Source organism: Lynx rufus, unplaced genomic scaffold, assembly GCF_022079265.1.
Source record: "Lynx rufus isolate CCGP_SWC_20201006 ecotype Redwood Valley unplaced genomic scaffold, mLynRuf1.p SCAF_3, whole genome shotgun sequence".
NCBI classification, from domain to species: Eukaryota; Metazoa; Chordata; class Mammalia; order Carnivora; family Felidae; genus Lynx; species Lynx rufus.
In genome coordinates, this window is record NW_025814845.1 from 3,103,211 (window position 1) to 3,121,157 (window position 17,947).

Below are 17,947 nucleotides of genomic sequence, written 5' to 3' on the forward strand. Positions count from 1 at the left end.
ACTCTGCCCCAGGCTTGCCTTTGCATAGCCAAAGATTCATTAATGTCTCCATAAAACAAAGGGCCATTTATGCAATACAGAATCATTGGCAGAGATTTAGTAATTTCTCATTTTCTCCTACGTGGGTGTAAGAAAGCTCTATGGAAATTTATTTTCCTCATACAGGAAGGCTGAAATGGCTACAGTTGGGGTTTTAAATAACATTTTCCCTCCTCCTTTCAGGTACACATGACATCGATTTCTCACAAACTTATTTGAAACAAACTTTTGGTCTCAGAAAGCCTTTCCACACTTAAACATTATTGCGAACCCTAAATAAACTTTGTTTCCATGGGCTTTATCGGTATTTACCACATTAGAAATTAAAACAAAAACCTATACCATTCTTTGAAACAAAAACAAATCCATTCCATATTAGCATAAATGAGATCCTTTTGCGAAAGAATACATTTCAGAAACAAAAAACCTGAGTGGGAACGGCACGGTTTTGTTTTTTGCAAGCCTCTTTAAAGTCTGGCTTAATACAAGGCAGCTGTTGAGCGTTCAACGTTTTCGCCATGTGACAAGTCCCACCGCTTCTGGAAAACCCAACCGTGGGCCACGTGTGAGGGAAGGATAGTGAAAAGAGCAGCTTGGTGTCCCAAAGCTAATGTCTACCTTGCTGACCCTGCTGTGTCAACGACTGTTTTCACGCATTCTAGTTGGGCATCCTCTTCAGAAAGTAAACAAACGAACAAAGCAATGAGCTGGTGAATGAAATCTCAACCTTGAGCCTGGATGTAGGATGAACTCATTGGTTAACTTGCATTTAAATTAAATTACTATGGGGGCACCTGGGTGGCTCAGTGGGTTAAGCACCAGACTTCAGCTCAGGTCGTGATCTCACCCGTTAGTGGGTTTGAGACCCCCCGCCGCCTCTGTGCTGACAGCTCAGAGCCTGGATGGAGCCTGCCTGGGTTTCTGTGTCTCCCTCTCTCTCTGTCCTTCCCCCACTCACGCTCTCTCTCAAAAATAAACATTAACATTTTTTGAGGGTATTTAAAAACCGTGCATCAAGGATGCACAGAAACTGGGGACACTTCCGCCCTGGTCTCTATCTGATAAAGTTCCTTCCCGTCCTTCAAACCGACCTGTTCTGAATGACACCTCCTCTACTCTTCCCTACCATAAATAATAACAAGAATGAAAACAGCATTAACAGCATTGATAACTTTTATTGGCGAATCCTAGCCAAGCCACGCCAAAACTTTACACGTGTTACCTCCTTCGATGGTCACAGTAACACTGAGCAAGGTGCTGCCGTGTAATTTTACGAATCAGGAGGCTGCAGGCTGAAAAATAAAGGCCTTTTTTGGCCTCTGGCTCTATGCCTTGCACACCTGCTCTACCCTAGCACTCATTGCATCCGGGAAGTCACCATGCACGTGCTTCTGTCCCCCGCAAGGTGAGTCCTTGAGGTCAAGGGTCAGGCTGGGTTGTCTCCAGGGCGCCCCAGACCCAGGTCCCCCCCGCGCGCGCGCGCGCGCGCGGCCGGCCCAGTCAGTGGAAGAGCCCAGAGAGGGGAGCCAGTCTTCTGGCTTCTCGATCCTCTCGCTCCCTCGGCCCGTCCGCCCCAAGCGGGACCTCTCCCTGCGGCCAAGCCCTTCGAGCTTTGCCGGGAGGCGAAGAGGGCGCGGGGGCGCGCGCCGCAGGATCCAGGCCGCCGCGGTCGCGCGCGGGCAGAGCCCGGAACCTTTCTCCTCTCGCCGCGGTCACCCCGCGGAGGCCGGAACCTTTCTTCTCGGGTCGCGCTGGCGCCGGGCGTGGGGGGGGGAGGCGTGCGGAGCCGGACCGGTCCCCCGGCGGCCGGGAGGGCGCACGTCGCCGTCGCAAACTGCTGACGTGGGCCGGCCGGGAAGGGGGTCGGGGGTGTGGGTCGCCATGGCGGTGGATATCACGCTGCTGTTCCGGGCCAGCGTCAAGACCGTGAAGACGCGCAACAAAGCCCTGGGAGTGGCGGTGGGCGGCGGGGCTGACGGCAGCCGCGACGAGCTGTTCCGCCGGAGCCCCCGGCCCAAGAGCGACTTCTCCAGCCGGGCGCGGGAAGTGGTGAGCTGGTTGCTATGGAAACGGCGGGCTGGCGAGGGGGGCGGACCCGCGACGTGGACCCCAGACCCCAAACCGGCCCGTGGCCGGTAGTCGCTGTGTGGAGGAGTAGCCTGGAGAAAGTGGTCTGGAGTGGGGGACCGGAGAGCCGACAGCTGTCTTGGGAAAGGAACAGCCTCGTTTCGAGGGATGGGAAGGCATGTTGGGGAACTCGAAAATCTCTTGTCCGCAGAGTTCTCCGGCTGCCTTGCGAGGTATTGAGGCCGCCATCTCTGCGGACTTGGACTCCGGAGACACTTCCCCACAGGCCTTTGCTTTTCTGTCGCAGCACCGACCACAGTGTATTCGCCTCTTCAGTTTGCTCGTCTCGTCCCTCTCTCCTTCCCCTTTCCCCTCCTCTTCCCCTTCCCGGCTCAGTGAGATCAAAGATCACATTCACCTGACCTCTCTCTTTGTCTTGTCTCCCGCTATCGGTTAAGGGCCCAAGCTAGGGATCAGTAGGGACCAGTCTTGATACTGTTTAGGATAGGATACTGTTTAGGTTTAGGATAATCTTTCACAAACACTCTGTTACAGTCCTCTAAACTCCTTTCTCTTTCCTGGACACAGCAGGCTTTCCTTCAGGAGAGCGGAAAACTTCTTGAGGGCGGGAGCGGTGACCTCAATCTCCAGTGCCCGACTCCTAGCACTGTTGAGTAAATGGTTTTTGAGTAAATGAATGAGTGGACAAATGGTTGTCTTGTCTTCCACACTGAACAGGAAACTCTCTAAGTGGAAAGAGAATATTTTGCCCTGTTCACTGTTGTATCATTGGCACCAAAGGTGGATCTGGTGTACGTGGAGCTTGAAGCTTATACGATTCCGTCTGTCCCCTTTAAGAAATAAAAATACCGAAGCACAAGAAGAGGTTCAGAGCTTTGGAAGGGGCAGGTGAGGGGTCCTGAAAGTTAAACTTCATGAATTTCACGGTGAACCCACTTCTCTTTGGCATGCAGTCCGATCAGATCGATGCCTGGTCCTTTGTAGACACTCAGATAGTTTAAAAAAAATTTTTTTTAACGTTTATTTATTTTTGAGACAGAGAGAGACAGAGCATGAATGGGGGAGGGTCAGAGAGAGGGAGACACAGAATCTGAAACAGGCTCCAGGTTCTGAGCTGTCAGCACAGAGCCCGACACGGGGCTCGAACTCACGGACCGCGAGATCATGACCTGAGCCGAAGTCGGCTGCTTAACCGACTGAGCCACCCAGGTGCCCCAACACTCAGATAGTTTTAAATGAATCTCTGTATGCATGAATTAATGTGTGGCAGCTTAATCAAGGGTCAGAAGGGGGATTGGGCCAGGTGAATACAGGTAGTCCATCAGTAAACATCTATTAAGCACCTGCTTTGTTACAGTGACACAATTTAAAAGGAATGGTGGAGGAGACGATCACCAAACAAGTATCCTACAGCCTCATAGATACTGTGCAGGGTACAGAGGAGGATGTGGTCAGTTCTCCCTGAGGGCAAAGAAAGGCTTTGGAGAGTTGATGATGCCTGAAACAAATCTTGAAAGTGGAGTAGATGGTTCCAGTGTCAGAAGGTGGAGAATGGCATCTCAAGAGAAGAGATGCACAAAGATGTGGAAATAGGGAACTTTTATGCTCAGTTTATGTGTACTCAGTGCGCGTCTGCGTATTAAATCACATACAAATTAGGCGGTAATGACATTTCAGATTTTTTTTGGAGGAACTTATCATACTGTCTGACCTCCAGTGAGTGAGGAATATGCCACTTTGCAATGCTATTGAATTGTTTTGATAAGCATGTGAGTGTGGCTGGAATGTGGGAACTTTGCTCTGCAGGCAGACAGATGTTATGTGGTAGAGAGTACTAGAGAAGGAGCCAAGAGACCAGGTGGTTGTCTTAACGCTGCAACTATTAGCTGTACGAGGTTATGAAGCAAATTTTGTGGCTTTAGTTTATTTACCTGTAATGTTCCCCTTTTTTTGCCCTTCAAACGGCAGAAGACTTTTAAACTGCATTGATCCCCTATTTATAGCAGATCAGAAGAGGGGCTTCTCAGGTTGAAATGAGAGGAAAGGACACTAGGACGTTCTCCCTCTGCCTCCCCCCAGTTTGGTCCAGGCTCTTCCTGAGGTTCCTCATGTGGAGTTGTTATCTGTGAAGGTCACCGTTTTGGGTTTTGGGCGGGTCCTTTCTAACTCTGAAATCACTGATTTATTAACACCGTGCTGATTTTGGATCGTGTTCAGGAGTAGGAGATACGCAGGTGGTGGGGACAAGACGCACAGTTAGGATGGAACCCTTATTGAGGTTAGGCCTTAGGCCTTTTCCCCGAGGGATAGCAATGTGCTTTAGGCTTTTGAATTAACGAGCCTCAGGGACAGTAACAGGACCCCGGGCTGCTGAATTTCCTGTCACTGGAGGTAATTAAACAGAGGGATGACTGCTTGTCAGAGATGTTCGAGAGGGTTTGGTTGCATACCATTGGAAGTTCCATTTCTGAGATTTGAAGATGTGAGTAGGTGTTAAGGCTTGGAGAGTCAGTTAAGTGGGGACATAGGCTGCATTGTTCAGGACTCCTTCCCTTCCTGACGTAGGGAAAACATGCATTTTTTTTTTTTGCATTCTTTTGAGGAATTTTGATTTTATGTTGTAGTTGCTTGGTGTATTACCTCCTGTTCTTGCAACCATTCCCCCTACACCCTCTTCCCCCAAATTTAGTATAGAGCAGGCGAGGGGGTGTCCTGTACTCCTGCCACAATCAGATGTGTCAGAAGGCCGGCTGTTGTTTTGTTTGTCCTGGATTGTTTATACGTCAAAGTCTGGTCAATACCAGGAGCACGTACTCTGGTTCGGGGTTAGCTCTGGTCGTCAGACCTAAGGAACAGTAGCAGGTGATAGTAACATCTCTCATTGAAATGCCTTCCTCGAAGCACTTGTGATCGTTTCTAAGATGCACGTTGCCGGCCAATTCTAGTTCTTTTCATTCCTGATGTCAGTTTTCCATCTTTCTGAATTGTCCTAGAGGTATTATCAAGATCAGTAAAACTGTATTGAAACTAGATTTTTAATTTACCCCATAGGCTGGTTTCGTCATCATTCCTTTAAGTATTTAACTTTTATGCTCAATTTTGTTGAATTCATGTATACTCAATGCCTGTCTACCCATTAAATTACAGACAGTAATAACATTCCTATCTTGGAATGTGGTACTTGTTGTAGCTGAAAAACTCTCAATAATGATGAGTGTGCCACTTTGCGGGGGGAACCTCGCTAACTCATTTAGATTGTGAGGCGAGTGTGGGGGACCTTGGGAGTGGACAGAGCTCTGGGGCTTGGATTCAGAAGACGTAGCTTCAGATCTGGGTTTTGCTACGTAGAGCTAGGTGACTTGGGCAAGTCCTCTTACCTGAGTCTCATTTTTCACTTCTGTCACATGGGTATGATCATACCCTTCTGAACTCATAGGCTAATTACTGGCATCTTCTGAGACTATGTATCATAGGGAACCATACTGATCATTAGTTCCCCCTTTGCCCCCCGCCTTCACCCCATGTAGGCCATTCAGATGTTTTCATCAGTGGCTCTAAGCTATATTCCCCAAACCGTTTAGCTTTCCTGTACTTGCCTTTCTTTCTCACAAAAGGGAACCAAGAAAGTTCACAGAGGAATCCATGAAAATCCTGTGCAGGTACGAAGGGCATCGGTGGTGGAGACAGCAGCATTGCTGGTTAAGGTGGCACTCTTATCAGCAACGGCACATGTGTGGCAAGCAGGCATCCGTTCCTCTCTCTTCCTCCCTGTGACCGTGGAGGCCAGTGCTAATTTCCTAGTAGATCTCAGGGCTCAGAGTCCTTTGCAGCACTGTGGCCGAGGCAGCCAATTGTTAGGCCTGACATTCAACTTGAAATCTGCTTGGCCTCCTGCCTGATACAGAGTAAAAACAGAATCTGTATGCTTAAAGCAGAACCATGGACTTTGTCGTTAAGTACTTAAAAGGATCTTGCGTTCACGTTATTCGGGCTTCTCATTTTGTCGGTGAGAGAAGTAATGCCCAGGCACGTGACATGACTTGCTCAGAGTGATGGTAGCTGAGTCATAGGACTGAGCCAGAGGCAGAAGCCAGGTCCTTTGACCCTCGTGTGACGCTGTTTCCCACACTACATCCCAGCCAGTGGGAAGCACTGACCAGACCATCAGAAAACCTGTGCTGTTTGCTACCAGGTCTGTAGTACAAGCAGGCAGGCCGCAGGCTCTTTCCGGGCCTCAGTTTCCACTGGTTACACTGAGGGCTCAGACTACATGACTGCGATTTCTTGTAAAGCAAAGATGTTGTGATTCCATATAAGTAATAGCGACCCTGAACTCTGGAAATTCTGTTTTCAGATAAGGCACGCAGATGAAGTTTTCTTTGTTGATTACATATTGCTTTTGTGAAAGCTACATGTCTTGTTTTCATTTAGAGTTTTTAAGGAACTGATTATCTTGAGTTTCTGGCTGAAAGTCAAAGTTCTTATAGTGGCCCAGAGCCGGCTGCTCTGGTCCCTGCTCCCTCTCTGACCTCACCTCTTCCTCCCCCCCCTTCCTCTTGCTCACTGTGCTCCAGCTCCCCTGACCCCTTCGCTTTTCTCACTTGAACTGATGGGTTGCTACCTTAGGGCCTTTGTGTTTGTCGTTCCCTCCGTGTGGAACGCTTTTCCCCTGGTTCTGTGTGGTTTGATCTTCAGGTCTCTGTTCAAATGTTGCCTCAGTGAGACCTTCCTTGACTGCCCTGTATAAAGTAGCTTCCTTCTCCTGTCCCTCACTGTGCTTTATTCTTTTTGTTATCTAATGTGTTGTATCCATTTATTTATTGTGCATCCACTGGAATATAAGCCTCCTGAGAACAAGGACTTTGTGTAGTCTACCCCTGAATCCATGGTTCTAGACAGTACAGGAACACCGGTACTCAATAAATATTTCTTGAATGAATGAAGAAGTGTTAATCTACTGTGTCGCTTTCTTTCAGTTTTGGAGCTGGTTGATCTCTGTGCACATTCCAGTTCTAGAAATGTGTGATCCGAATATGATCCCTTCATATTACACAATATATAGTCACACTTACTCCGGTATCTGGAGTAAACATTAAATAGTTTCTTTTATTATGACTACGATTCAGTTCCTATCTCAAGAAGTTTATAGTCTAGTGGAGAAGCAGACACGTACATAGTACAACAGTTCAGGTGTGAGTCACACCTGTAACTTGCTCAGCATTGATTCCCCAGGTCCTCCTTGAGTCCTTTGAAATCACACAGTTGGCCTTGTGTGCCAGTTAGGGACCCAGACCTTGAGCTGGGAGGGGCCACCTGGATTATTATTCAGAGTAGCTGGAAATAGACATTATTCCAAGGATTGCGTGTAATACTTCCTAAACTGGGGATTTCAGTCAAGGGAACATTCTTCTAAGAAGCAGTGTCAGGCAACAGGTGCCGGGGTCATTGGGAACCAGAGATACTGGAGATACGGCGAAACAGGACAGGAGTATATCGGGAAACAGTACAGGTTTAGAATGGAGGCTGTAAACAGAACATGCGTTTTTAGAATCCTCTAGATTTTTTTCTTTTTTAGTACAGAAACCTTTTTGCGGATGAAATAAGGAACAGCTTGGGCTGAGGCTGGAGTCAGGAGCTAGGAAGAGAATGGTTTATTAGCCAGCCTGTCACTCTCCCACCGTTTTCTCTTCTCCTTGAGGAGCCCCTTGGGGAGCAAGCCTAACACCCAGCGACACACTGGTTAAAACCACTGCATTGGTGTTCTCCAAGGCCTCTTCTAGCTTCAGGATACTGTGTTTTTATGGATCGTGTTAACCGAGTGTGTACTGTAAGCAGAGCTCCGTGCTGGAGACCTGTGGTATTGAGAGCCCCCGTGGGTTGCACCTCTGAGTTTTTCCCAGAACTTACGACGACTGCAGCTTTTGGAATTCCCTTTATTCAATAATTCATCTACTCCCTCGTCCTCCCTCAACATTGAACACCTAATATGTGTCAGGAATTGTGAGGACACAAAAAGCTCTGGGACCCGTGTCTCAGGCCTTCAGAAATACAGATGAAGGAAAACTAAATCTCCTTGAGGGGCAGTTAGCGGAAGACCAGCCTGGACCTTGAAGGACAAGACCTGTTCCGCCAGACAAAGGAAGGGTGATAAATCACGTTCCAGGCAGAGGGAAGAGTGTGAGCAGAGGCGCAGAGGCACAACAGCAGGGTGATGGGGGAGCAGAGGCAAGACTGCGGTGGAGGGGCCCTTCCCTGGAAGAGCCCTGGGTGAGGGTCAGGGTGGCAGGAGATGACGCTTCACTGGACTGGATAGAGCAGGGGGGCCGGTTTGGCCCACGGGCCGCATCTGGCCTGCTGCCAGTTTTTTAAATGAAGTTCATGTGTTTATTGTGAGAGAGAGAGCGAGAGGGAGCACGGGCACATGGGGGAGGAGCAGAGAGAGGGAGAGAGAGAATCCTGAGCAGGCTCCACACTGTCAGCCCGAGGCCAGATGTGGGGCTCGATGTCATGAGCCATGAGATCACGACCTGAGTGGAAACCAGGAGTATGAGGCTTGCCCGACTGAGCCCCCCGGGCACACCCCCGCCCCCTCTTGCCGCCTGTTTTGGCGAATGAGGTTTTATTGCGGTGTGACCACCTGCGTTGTGTACATGGAGGCCGTGGATGCTTCCATGGGGCTAGAGTGCAGGGTTGTAGTGTATATAGGCCTGCAAAGCCCAAAACGTCTTCTCTCTGGCCCTTTAAGGAGAAGTTGGCCCCTCTTGGGTGAGAGCACTGTCAGCAGTGCTGCACAGTTTGAACTTTGTGCTCTGAGCTACGCAAGCAGGGGCCTGACGTGATCGTATTTGTGTTTTGAAATACCCGGCCATATTGAGGATGGGTTTGGAATGTAACAGGACTGGCCTAGAAGGGCTAATTAGGTTGCAGGACGTCAGGAGAAAGCGGGGAAGCCAGTGGCAGTAGGATGGACGGACGTGGATGCATAAAGTAGATGTGTAGGAGGTAGTAAGGGGTGGGGTTAGGAAGAGGAAGAAGTCGAATAATTCCCAGCTTTCTGGTTGAAAAGTTAATAGACATCACAGTAATTTTGTGTTGTTTTCAAAGAGTGGAGTGCCAGTCATTCAGTTCTAAACAAGAGAGACTACATCCAAGGAGCCTAATGGACTTGGGAGTTTTGTTGAAACAGCAAGTGGTAGATAGGTCCTCAATGGCAGTGCTTTCTGATAAATCTGGGTTGGAGAGCATAGCTGGAACCCAGCGGAGTCCTCCCGCTTCGTCATGTTTCGATCTTGGAGATTGTTGAGTCTGCAAAATAGGCACCCGGTACTTATGGTCGGTCAGCTGTACTGAGGTGTGCAGTCGACCTCAGACCCAGCAAACGCTGGGCTGGGCCTTGTCGTGGTGAGAAGTGGGAGAAGGCGGGCCAGCCTCACGGGCTGCAGGTGGGAGCCGAGACTTGGTTGGGCTCCTTTCGATGCCAAGTTCTTATGCAGAGTTCTGTTCCCCCCAGTTGTGCCTTCTTCGTTCTTTGAAGAAATTAATCTTGGTGGTGATGATCATATCACATATTACAGAAGCATGGTTCTCAGGGATAGTCAGTTGCTTTTCTCCTTCATCCCAAGAAAACTCTAGAATGGGTTCCCTCTCTCCTCAGTTTCTAGTTGGCAGGTCACCAATAGTTTAGTGTACCTACAAGGACAGGACTGCTGAAACGGGTCCCCTGAGGATGACTTTTTAAAAAATGTTTTATTTATTTTTCGAGAGAGAGAGCGCAGGCGGGAAAGGGGCAGAGAGAGAAGGGGACAGAGGATCTGAAGCAGGATCTACACTGACAGGGAGATAGCAAGGAGCCCGATGCCGGGCTTGAACTTGCGAACTATGAGATCATGACCCGAGCTGAAGTTGGACGTTTAACCGACTGAGCCACCAAATGAGGATGACATTTTTAATGAATTCTCCTTTCCAGGTTCTGGCTGTCTTTTGTAGGCTTGAGCACTACATTTGTCAATATATTCAGGGCGGAACCATGTATCAGGACAGATATCAACCAAGCTCAGATCAACTTGTGTAAAAAGTTAATTTGCTAATTTATTTTGACTACTGTAACTAGTACTCAGGAGGATACAAATTTTGGAAAATCAATCCTTTTGGGGCTTCTGCTTTAGGTTAGGAACTCTGTTAAGGACTTTACATGCCTGACCTCATTTATCTTTTATCTTTTGGGGAGGATAGAAATACAATATTATTAAGTGAGTTTGCAATATTGATACATGAGTAATATTCTAGAATTCATACAAACTTCATGTTTGAGGTTTCTTACTACGTGGAAATCTACAGGGGCTCCCTCTGGTGGGCAGAGTATCAGTGAACTCGACAGTGGTTAATTACGGATTGTATATGAAAAACTTACTCTGTTTAAGACATACAAGGTTTAAAATTGACTTAAAAAGAGGTCCCGTAAGAACCAGTCTAAAAGAAAGTGAATACACCAGAGGAAGGGAAGGGTGGTGGGTTGAATGAGCTCCTAGAACTCAGGTAGGAAAAGCCCGCAGCCCAGTTGCAATTTTAAATTCAGTAGTAGTTTTTTCTTCCTGACCTCAAAGTGTGTAAATACTAGACTTTGCTAGCTCCTGCTTGCCACAATCTAATGTATGGCTATTTGTCAAAGCTTTCTGTTAGAGCACAGAAGCTCTTCTTAACCAAGAGAGTAAATTTTCATTTCACAGTATTGTACACATTCTTGTTCACTTTTTAGTTAGATGATAAGAAAAACCTGGTAAACGAACATTTGCCTTTTATACTCTAAATAGAAGTGACAGGCTGCAGCATATCTTTCTCCAGAATTGAGAAAGGAATCAAAAAGCATAGGTTTTGAATTATAAATACTTTTGGACTTTGTCATTAGTTAACTTTGAGATCTTCAAGAACTCACCTAACCTCTTTTTTTGTTTTTGTTTTTTCTCATTTTTCTTATTTGTTTAATGGGAGTTCTGGCTAGATAATCCTTAAGGACCTTTTTGACAGGATGGTTCCAGGATTCAGCACTCTTCTTTCTGTAAGTCCCAGGATATATCTTAAAATGCAGAAATTTTGCAGTGACAACTGCTCAATCAATGCCTTGTGTTACTTTCCTCTTGAGTTCCTACCTACTCACAATTTTTCATTTCGATGAGAAGATGAGTTTTGTTTTTCACAGCTGGCATTTGGTATGTTTCTACAAATGCATTTGATTTGATAGTGATTATATACTCTTCTTATAATGGGATGCTATCAGCGAGATATGTTTTTGACGTTCACTAATTATTTTAAAATCTGACTATGAAAGTAGTAAGTGCTTGGGGTGCCTGGCTGGTGGTGGAGCTGTGACTCCTGATCTCGGTGTTGTGAATATGAGCCCCGTGTTGGGTGTACAGATTACTTAAACATAAAATCTTTAACAACGAAAAGTAGTACTTGCTCATTAAACAGAATAAAGAAGAGAATAAAGTTCACAGATAATACTCCTGGCCAGGAGTAATAGCCCCTATTACAGTCTTGTATATTTTTCCAGATATTTTTCCTATTAAACAGAAAGAATTTTTCTTTTTTTTTTTTTTTTTTTAATTTTTTTTTCAACGTTTTTATTTTATTTTTTTTGGGACAGAGAGAGACAGAGCATGAACAGGGGAGGGGCAGAGAGAGAGGGAGACACAGAATCGGAAACAGGCTCCAGGCTCTGAGCCATCAGCCCAGAGCCCGACGCGGGGCTCGAACTCACGGACCGCGAGATCGTGACCTGGCTGAAGTCGGACGCTTAACCGACTGCGCCACCCAGGCGCCCCCAGAAAGAATTTTTCTATACTGGTGTTAGTTAGTCTTTTTTGCCCCTTTCTTGCCTTTTTTCCTTAACAGTATTGTGAACATTTTTCTATGTCAGTGTAGATTGTGTTCAATTTATTTGACTGCGTAGCCATTAAAAGTAGTTTCACATAACTTACTTACCTGAACCCCTACTGAAATATTTGAGCCACTTTTAGTTTATCATCATTTTATTTTTTATTTTTTTAAATGTTTATTTATTTATTTTGTGCGCGCACGTGAGAGAGAGCGAGAGCGAGAGAGAGAGAGAGAAGGAGCAGGGGAAGGGCAGAGAGGGGGAAAGAGAGAATCCCAAGCAGGCTCCATGCTGTCAGCACAGAGCCCAGTGCGGGGCTTGAACTCACGAACTGTGAGATGTAGACCTGAGCCCAAATTAAGAGTCGATCACTTAACTGACTGAGCCACCCAAGTGCCCCCAGTTTATAACTATATTAAACAAATAGTGTATTTTTACCAAATTTGTTTCAAATTTATAATCTCTTAAAAAGGTAAAAAATACAGGGACACCAGGGTCGCTCAATCGGTTAAGTGTCCAACTCTTTATTTTAGCTCAGGTCATGATCTCACAGTTTGTGGGATTGAGCCCCATCCACACTGACAGTTTGGCACCTGCTGGGGATTCTCTCTTCCCCTCTGTCTGCCCCTCCCCTGCTAGCTCCCAAGCACGCTCCATCATTCTTTCTTTCAAAATAAACAAACATGAAAAAGGTAAAAACTATGTCAATTCACTTGTCTGCTTAATCTTTTCTCAAATAGAAAAAATTCAGTGTCATTTAATGTTTGAATGTCCTAATATTGATACAAGGAATATTAGAGTTTATTATCAGTGCTGGGGAATATAGAAGGGGGTAGCTGATAGGGGTAGTAGGAAAAGCTTTTAAGTGGGAGCAGAGCCATGGAGAACAAGTGAAATTGAGTAGGTGGTGGGTGTGAGCACGTTGTACGTCAGTGACAGGAAACTGGCTGATTGGGCCAGTGGGGCTGCTTTGTCTGCACTGTGAAACAAGCTGGGGGAGGCACTTTCTGGCCCTACCACAGAGGCCCCCGGTGCTTCTGTGCACCATAAACGTACTAAATCAATGGCCAGCCTGTATCTAATTAATGACCACTTAAAATCCAATGAAAACATGTACAGTAGTAACAAAAAGCATTTCTAGAAGCAATCTTAATGAGAAATGGAAATGTCCCATTTGAAGAAAACTTTAAAATTTTGGGGAGAGATACAGAAGACTTGAATAAACAGAAACACATATTGTGTACTGGAAGAGAAGAAAAAGTGTTATAAAGACATCAATTATTCCTAAATTAATTGGTAGGTTTAGTGCAGCTTTCATCAAAATTCCAACAGAACTGTTTTGAGAGGAGCCTGTAAGTGGTCCTGAAATGCACCTAGAAAAAAAGATGTGAGAATAATTTTGAAGAAGAGTAGGGGTGTGTGTGTGTGTGTGTGTGTGTTGGGGTGGGGATACTGGTTTTGCCAGATAATAAAACATTTTAGAGACAAAAAATAATATATGTGTTTGTAGATTGATCAGTGAAGCATATTAGGCTAGATGTATAACCTTTGATAAAAGAGGTATTGTAAATCAGTAAGAAAAAGGAGGTTTATTCAGTGATGATTCAGGATAATTGATTAGCACTTTGAAAACAAAGAAAGATTTTTTGTTGTTGTTTTTTGGTCCTTATCTCTTACTGTACATACAATACGTTAAGATATATTTCTAGGTGAACTAAAGATTTCATTGTAAAAGCAAAACTGAAGAAAATAAAAATGAGTATGAGGGGCGCCTGGATGGCTCAGTCAGTTAAACATCCAACTTCAGCTTGGGTCACGATCTCATGGCTCGCGGGGTTCGAGTCCCACGTCGGGCTCTGTGCTGACAGCGCGGAGCCTGGAGCCTGCTTTGGAGTCTGTGTCGTCCCCCCCTCCCCGCTCGTCCCCTGCTCTCTCTCTCTCTCAAAAATAAATATTAAAAAAACTTTTTTTTTAATGAATGAATATGTTGTCTTCTAGAAGTGTGAGGTCTTTGAGTTTAAAAATTGCCAGCAATAGTTTCAATAATAATAAAGGTGGCGATTGTGAAGATGATTGTGATGGCAACTATCACAAGTACTTTATAAAAGAGACACCGTGGCAGTATTCCCAAGCACAGGGAAGTTATTAGGGAAATACGGCACACTGCAGAGCAGGCCATGGCATGAGTGAAACTGCTGACCATTTTAGGTTAAAAGAGTTACTGCCCAAACCAGATGTAATTAAAACTATGTATATAGAATTAAAAAAAAATCCTCTAGGTATGGAAATAGTGATCAGAAGGGAATATACCAAAAGGTAACCATGGCTGTTTCTGGGAGACGGGACTCCAGGTGACTTCTTCTGCTTCTATCATCCCGGATTTCTTTAATGAGCACATATTTCTTCTGAAATGAAAAGGAAAGGGCGCCTGGGTGGCTCCGTCGGTTAAGCCTCCAGCTTCAGCTCAGGTCATGATCTCACGGCTCGTGGGTTTGAGCCCCGCATCAGGCTCTGTGCTCACAGCTCAGGGCCCGGAGCCTGCTTCCGATTGTGTGTCTTCGTCCTCTCTCTCTGCCCCTCCCCACTCGCACTCTGTCTCTTTCAAAACTAAACATTAAAAAAAGGAGATTAAAAAAGTAAAACAGAAAAAGCAAAACTCCCCGCAGATGAATTTTTATTTGCTGTGGTAGGAAATGGAGAAAAATTAGTATCTTTTGATTAGAAAAATCATGAATAAGCAGTATCTGATTATACATTAAATGCAGAGCGGAGGGGGCCCCTATTTAAAGGAAGTCTGCGGTAAAACCTTTTGTAAAGGGAGTAATTTTCCTGTAAGTCAGCTGGATTTTCGATCGGACTTTCTTAACCTGTACAAGAAAATCATCCACAAATGTTGCATTGATGTTTTACCTTTCTGGTTGTCATTCTACAAACTCAGAAGCGGTAATAATAGCTACCACTTGTCGAGCACCTATTCTACCTGGCGCTGTGCTCCCAGCGCTACAGCTTAGTCGACTGTCCTTAAGTTAGGCTCCTTTACTCCTGGAGAGACCAAGGTTCACAAGGTTAAGTGGCCTGCCCAGGATGGTGTCAGCGTGTGCGCCGGGTCCCTGGGACTCCCTGCTACGTCTCCAGGCTCTGAATGCTCGGCCGGCTGTGCACACAGGGAGTGCTGTTCCAGGCCTTGGCCTTCCGCAGGTCCGCTCTCTGGAGGTTTTCTCCTTGGCGTGTTGTCATATCATCTGCTGTCTTTAGGAGCACATTTTGGTGCATAAATCATATATATTTGAAAGTCCCTGACTCCCTTGTGGGGGAAATACAGCTGCCTCCAAACCTAACTTTTTTTTTGTTGTTAATTGACAATTACCCAGTGACCATACATCTCTTCTAAGGCAGTTGTTGAGGTACGTTTTGGGGGGAAAAGAGTAGAAGGTTTATGGTTTTAAATAGTAAAGTCACTGAGAAGGAAGGAGACCCAGTTTTTACATTACAGATACTTGAAAAATTGCTAATTCCGTTCTTTGGTCTGAGGCACTAGTTAGTGATTTTGTTTCTTCGTTCAGTAGTTAGTCCCGTGGAGGACTCCAGAGCTGAGATGGCCTCAGAATTACCCCGGTGAGGCAGGGGGTGAGGCCTGTAAAACCACGGTAGTGGTCAGCCGTTGGATGTGGGCTTGCCCCGGGGAGGCTCCCTAAGGGTGAGGCAGCTTCCTTCTGCTGAGGACAGTTCCTTAGAGAGACTTAGCTATGAGCCATCAGCAGGCAGTTCTGGAAGTTGGGGGAATGAGGGCCTCGATCCTGGAGGCACACTTCTGCCACACCATCTTTTAGGGTTGTTGTGAGGAGTGAATGAGATACTGTGTGTTAAGCTGCTCGCAGTGTATCTGGTACCTCATAGATCCTCATTCAAATAAAGCAACTACTTTATGACCAGCTTATATTTGTTGAGTATCTGCCTGTGAGTTAGGAAGGCATTGAGATTGCTGTTTAGGATAGAAGATGAAAGAGACTTCCATTTGGCCCTCAAATGCTTACACTCTGGAAGGGGGCATTCGAGTCATTCATTCAGTGAATATTTATTGAGCATCTATTACAGGCTGCACACTGTCTTTCGCACTAGGGATGGAGCAAAGATAAGACGGAATCGCTGCTTTCATGGAGGTTATGTTCTCGTGGGAAACTTACAGTAAATAAGTAAACATATCTAAAATACTTGGGTAGCAATAGGTACACCTGTAAGTGTAAGACACGTTCATAATTCTAGAAGTCCTCAGTAGAGGAACTTCAAGAATTAAAAGGACAGAGATGACTACTTCTGGGTAGGGTTGAGGAGAGACTTTGTGGAGGAGGTGACCTTTAGGTGAGCCTTGAAGGTTTTGCACACGCAGAGATGGAGAAAGGCAGGACAGAACATGTGACAGAGGCCCCAAGGGAGGGAAAGCACAGGATGGTAAAATCCCCTAGAAAAGCTGAGTTTAACCGAAGGAGTGAGAAATCGGGAATGGAGTGTGCCCTGTCTTGTCCTTTGGCCCTTCCAGATCCATTCTCTACCTTTTCCATGCTGTTCTTGCCCGAGGAGGCTGATTTTTATAGAGTGCTTGGCTGGGCTTCCTTGTTCTCTGGCTTCTGATTGGGTTCAGCCAGGGGCGGTCCAGCAAGAGATTGGAGGGCTAGGAGAGAGAAGGCTTGACTTTGGATCCATAGTCCTGACTCGGTTTAGGTGTCTGCCCGACAGCCCTAGAATTTTCTCCTTGTGTATATCAGGCGTCCGTGGGGTAGGATGGGGTTAGTCACTAAGGCTGGTACCAGCCAGCAACAGACAGGATCGCACTGCAGCCCCACTCAGGGCTGGCCCTGAAAGACAGCGACAAAGGGCATTCCTTCCCCGTGGGCAGAGCCTTGTACGATTCATCTCTACCTTTCAATTTAAGGTGGTTTTCCTGGGAGATACAGTTTTCTCTCTCTCTCTTCCCCTTTGTAGCTCAACACCGCAGTAGGGAGCAGGCAAGAATTTTAGACTCAGACACATTTTCTCTTAGTGATTTGGCAGTTCGTACTTCTCTTCCAAATATGACCTGAAAGGTTAGAGGTGGTAAATGGCTCTTATGGCATTTTGACTATAAATCTGAGCTGGAAGAGAATCTGTAACCCATTATCAGATTCTGAATCAAGCTGCCTTGTCCTTCTCCTGTTTCGGTTTCAGTGGAAATGTGTGTTTTTATTCTGTCAATGGACAGTTTACATACCTAATATACCTGATATTTAAAGGGAATTATACAATGAATACTTGATGTGAAAGGGACCAGTTAAATACTTTAACTCCAAGGGATTTCATTAAAGTAATAAGGAAATTACATTTAATTTTAAATGGTAGAAAGATTTTTTAATGTTATTGCTATTAAGCATCTATTACGCACACTCAGCCCATTTTTTTTTTTTTGCAAATGAATTCCCAAAGCACAATTCATCTTTATACAGGTGGGAAGGAAATCCTCTTGCAAAATATGTAGTTTGATGTTGTCTTCTTAGCTGTGGAGAGAAGCATACTTTTCCAAAGAATAGAATGTGATGGTTGATTGGAAACTTTTGGAGTTACAGGCTCTTAGTTCTACCTCTTGAAATAAGAAAATATATATAAATGGGTCCCCAGATGAAGGCGTGGTGGGGTATTTTATAGCCCTAATTGACTCCAGACATAGAGGCTGTGATTTGTAAGCAAGCAGTGACAAGAGGAAGTTAAATCAAAATTAAATTAAGGGAAAGGAGGAAAAAAAAGAGATATCAAGGAGAGGTGATGAATTTTCTGAAAGCTTCTAAATACCTATCTGTGGGTAAGTGGGAAATCTGTGACTATATCTCAGTTATGTCAAAAGATGAAATCTGGAAACATTTCAGTCCTAAAAAAGATCTTTTCTCTTTTTAAAAAGCCTTTTTTCTCTTCATTACT

At 45.5% G+C, this 17,947-nt stretch overlaps 1 protein-coding gene across 2 annotated transcripts in view; it reads left to right on the forward strand.

Moving 5' to 3' along the window:
• Positions 1-1,854: 1,854 nt before the first annotated feature.
• STX18 (syntaxin 18) overlaps positions 1,855-17,947 on the forward strand; it is a 121,777-nt gene continuing 105,684 nt past the window's right edge. Inside the window, exon 1 of one of the 2 annotated variants that reach the window (XM_047090782.1) lies at positions 1,855-2,088. In XM_047090782.1, coding sequence (XP_046946738.1) covers positions 1,921-2,088 — 168 coding nt within the window. In that variant the 5' untranslated portion in view covers positions 1,855-1,920. The remainder of the gene's footprint in view (positions 2,089-17,947) is intronic. The other variant, XM_047090784.1, reaches the window with a different exon arrangement.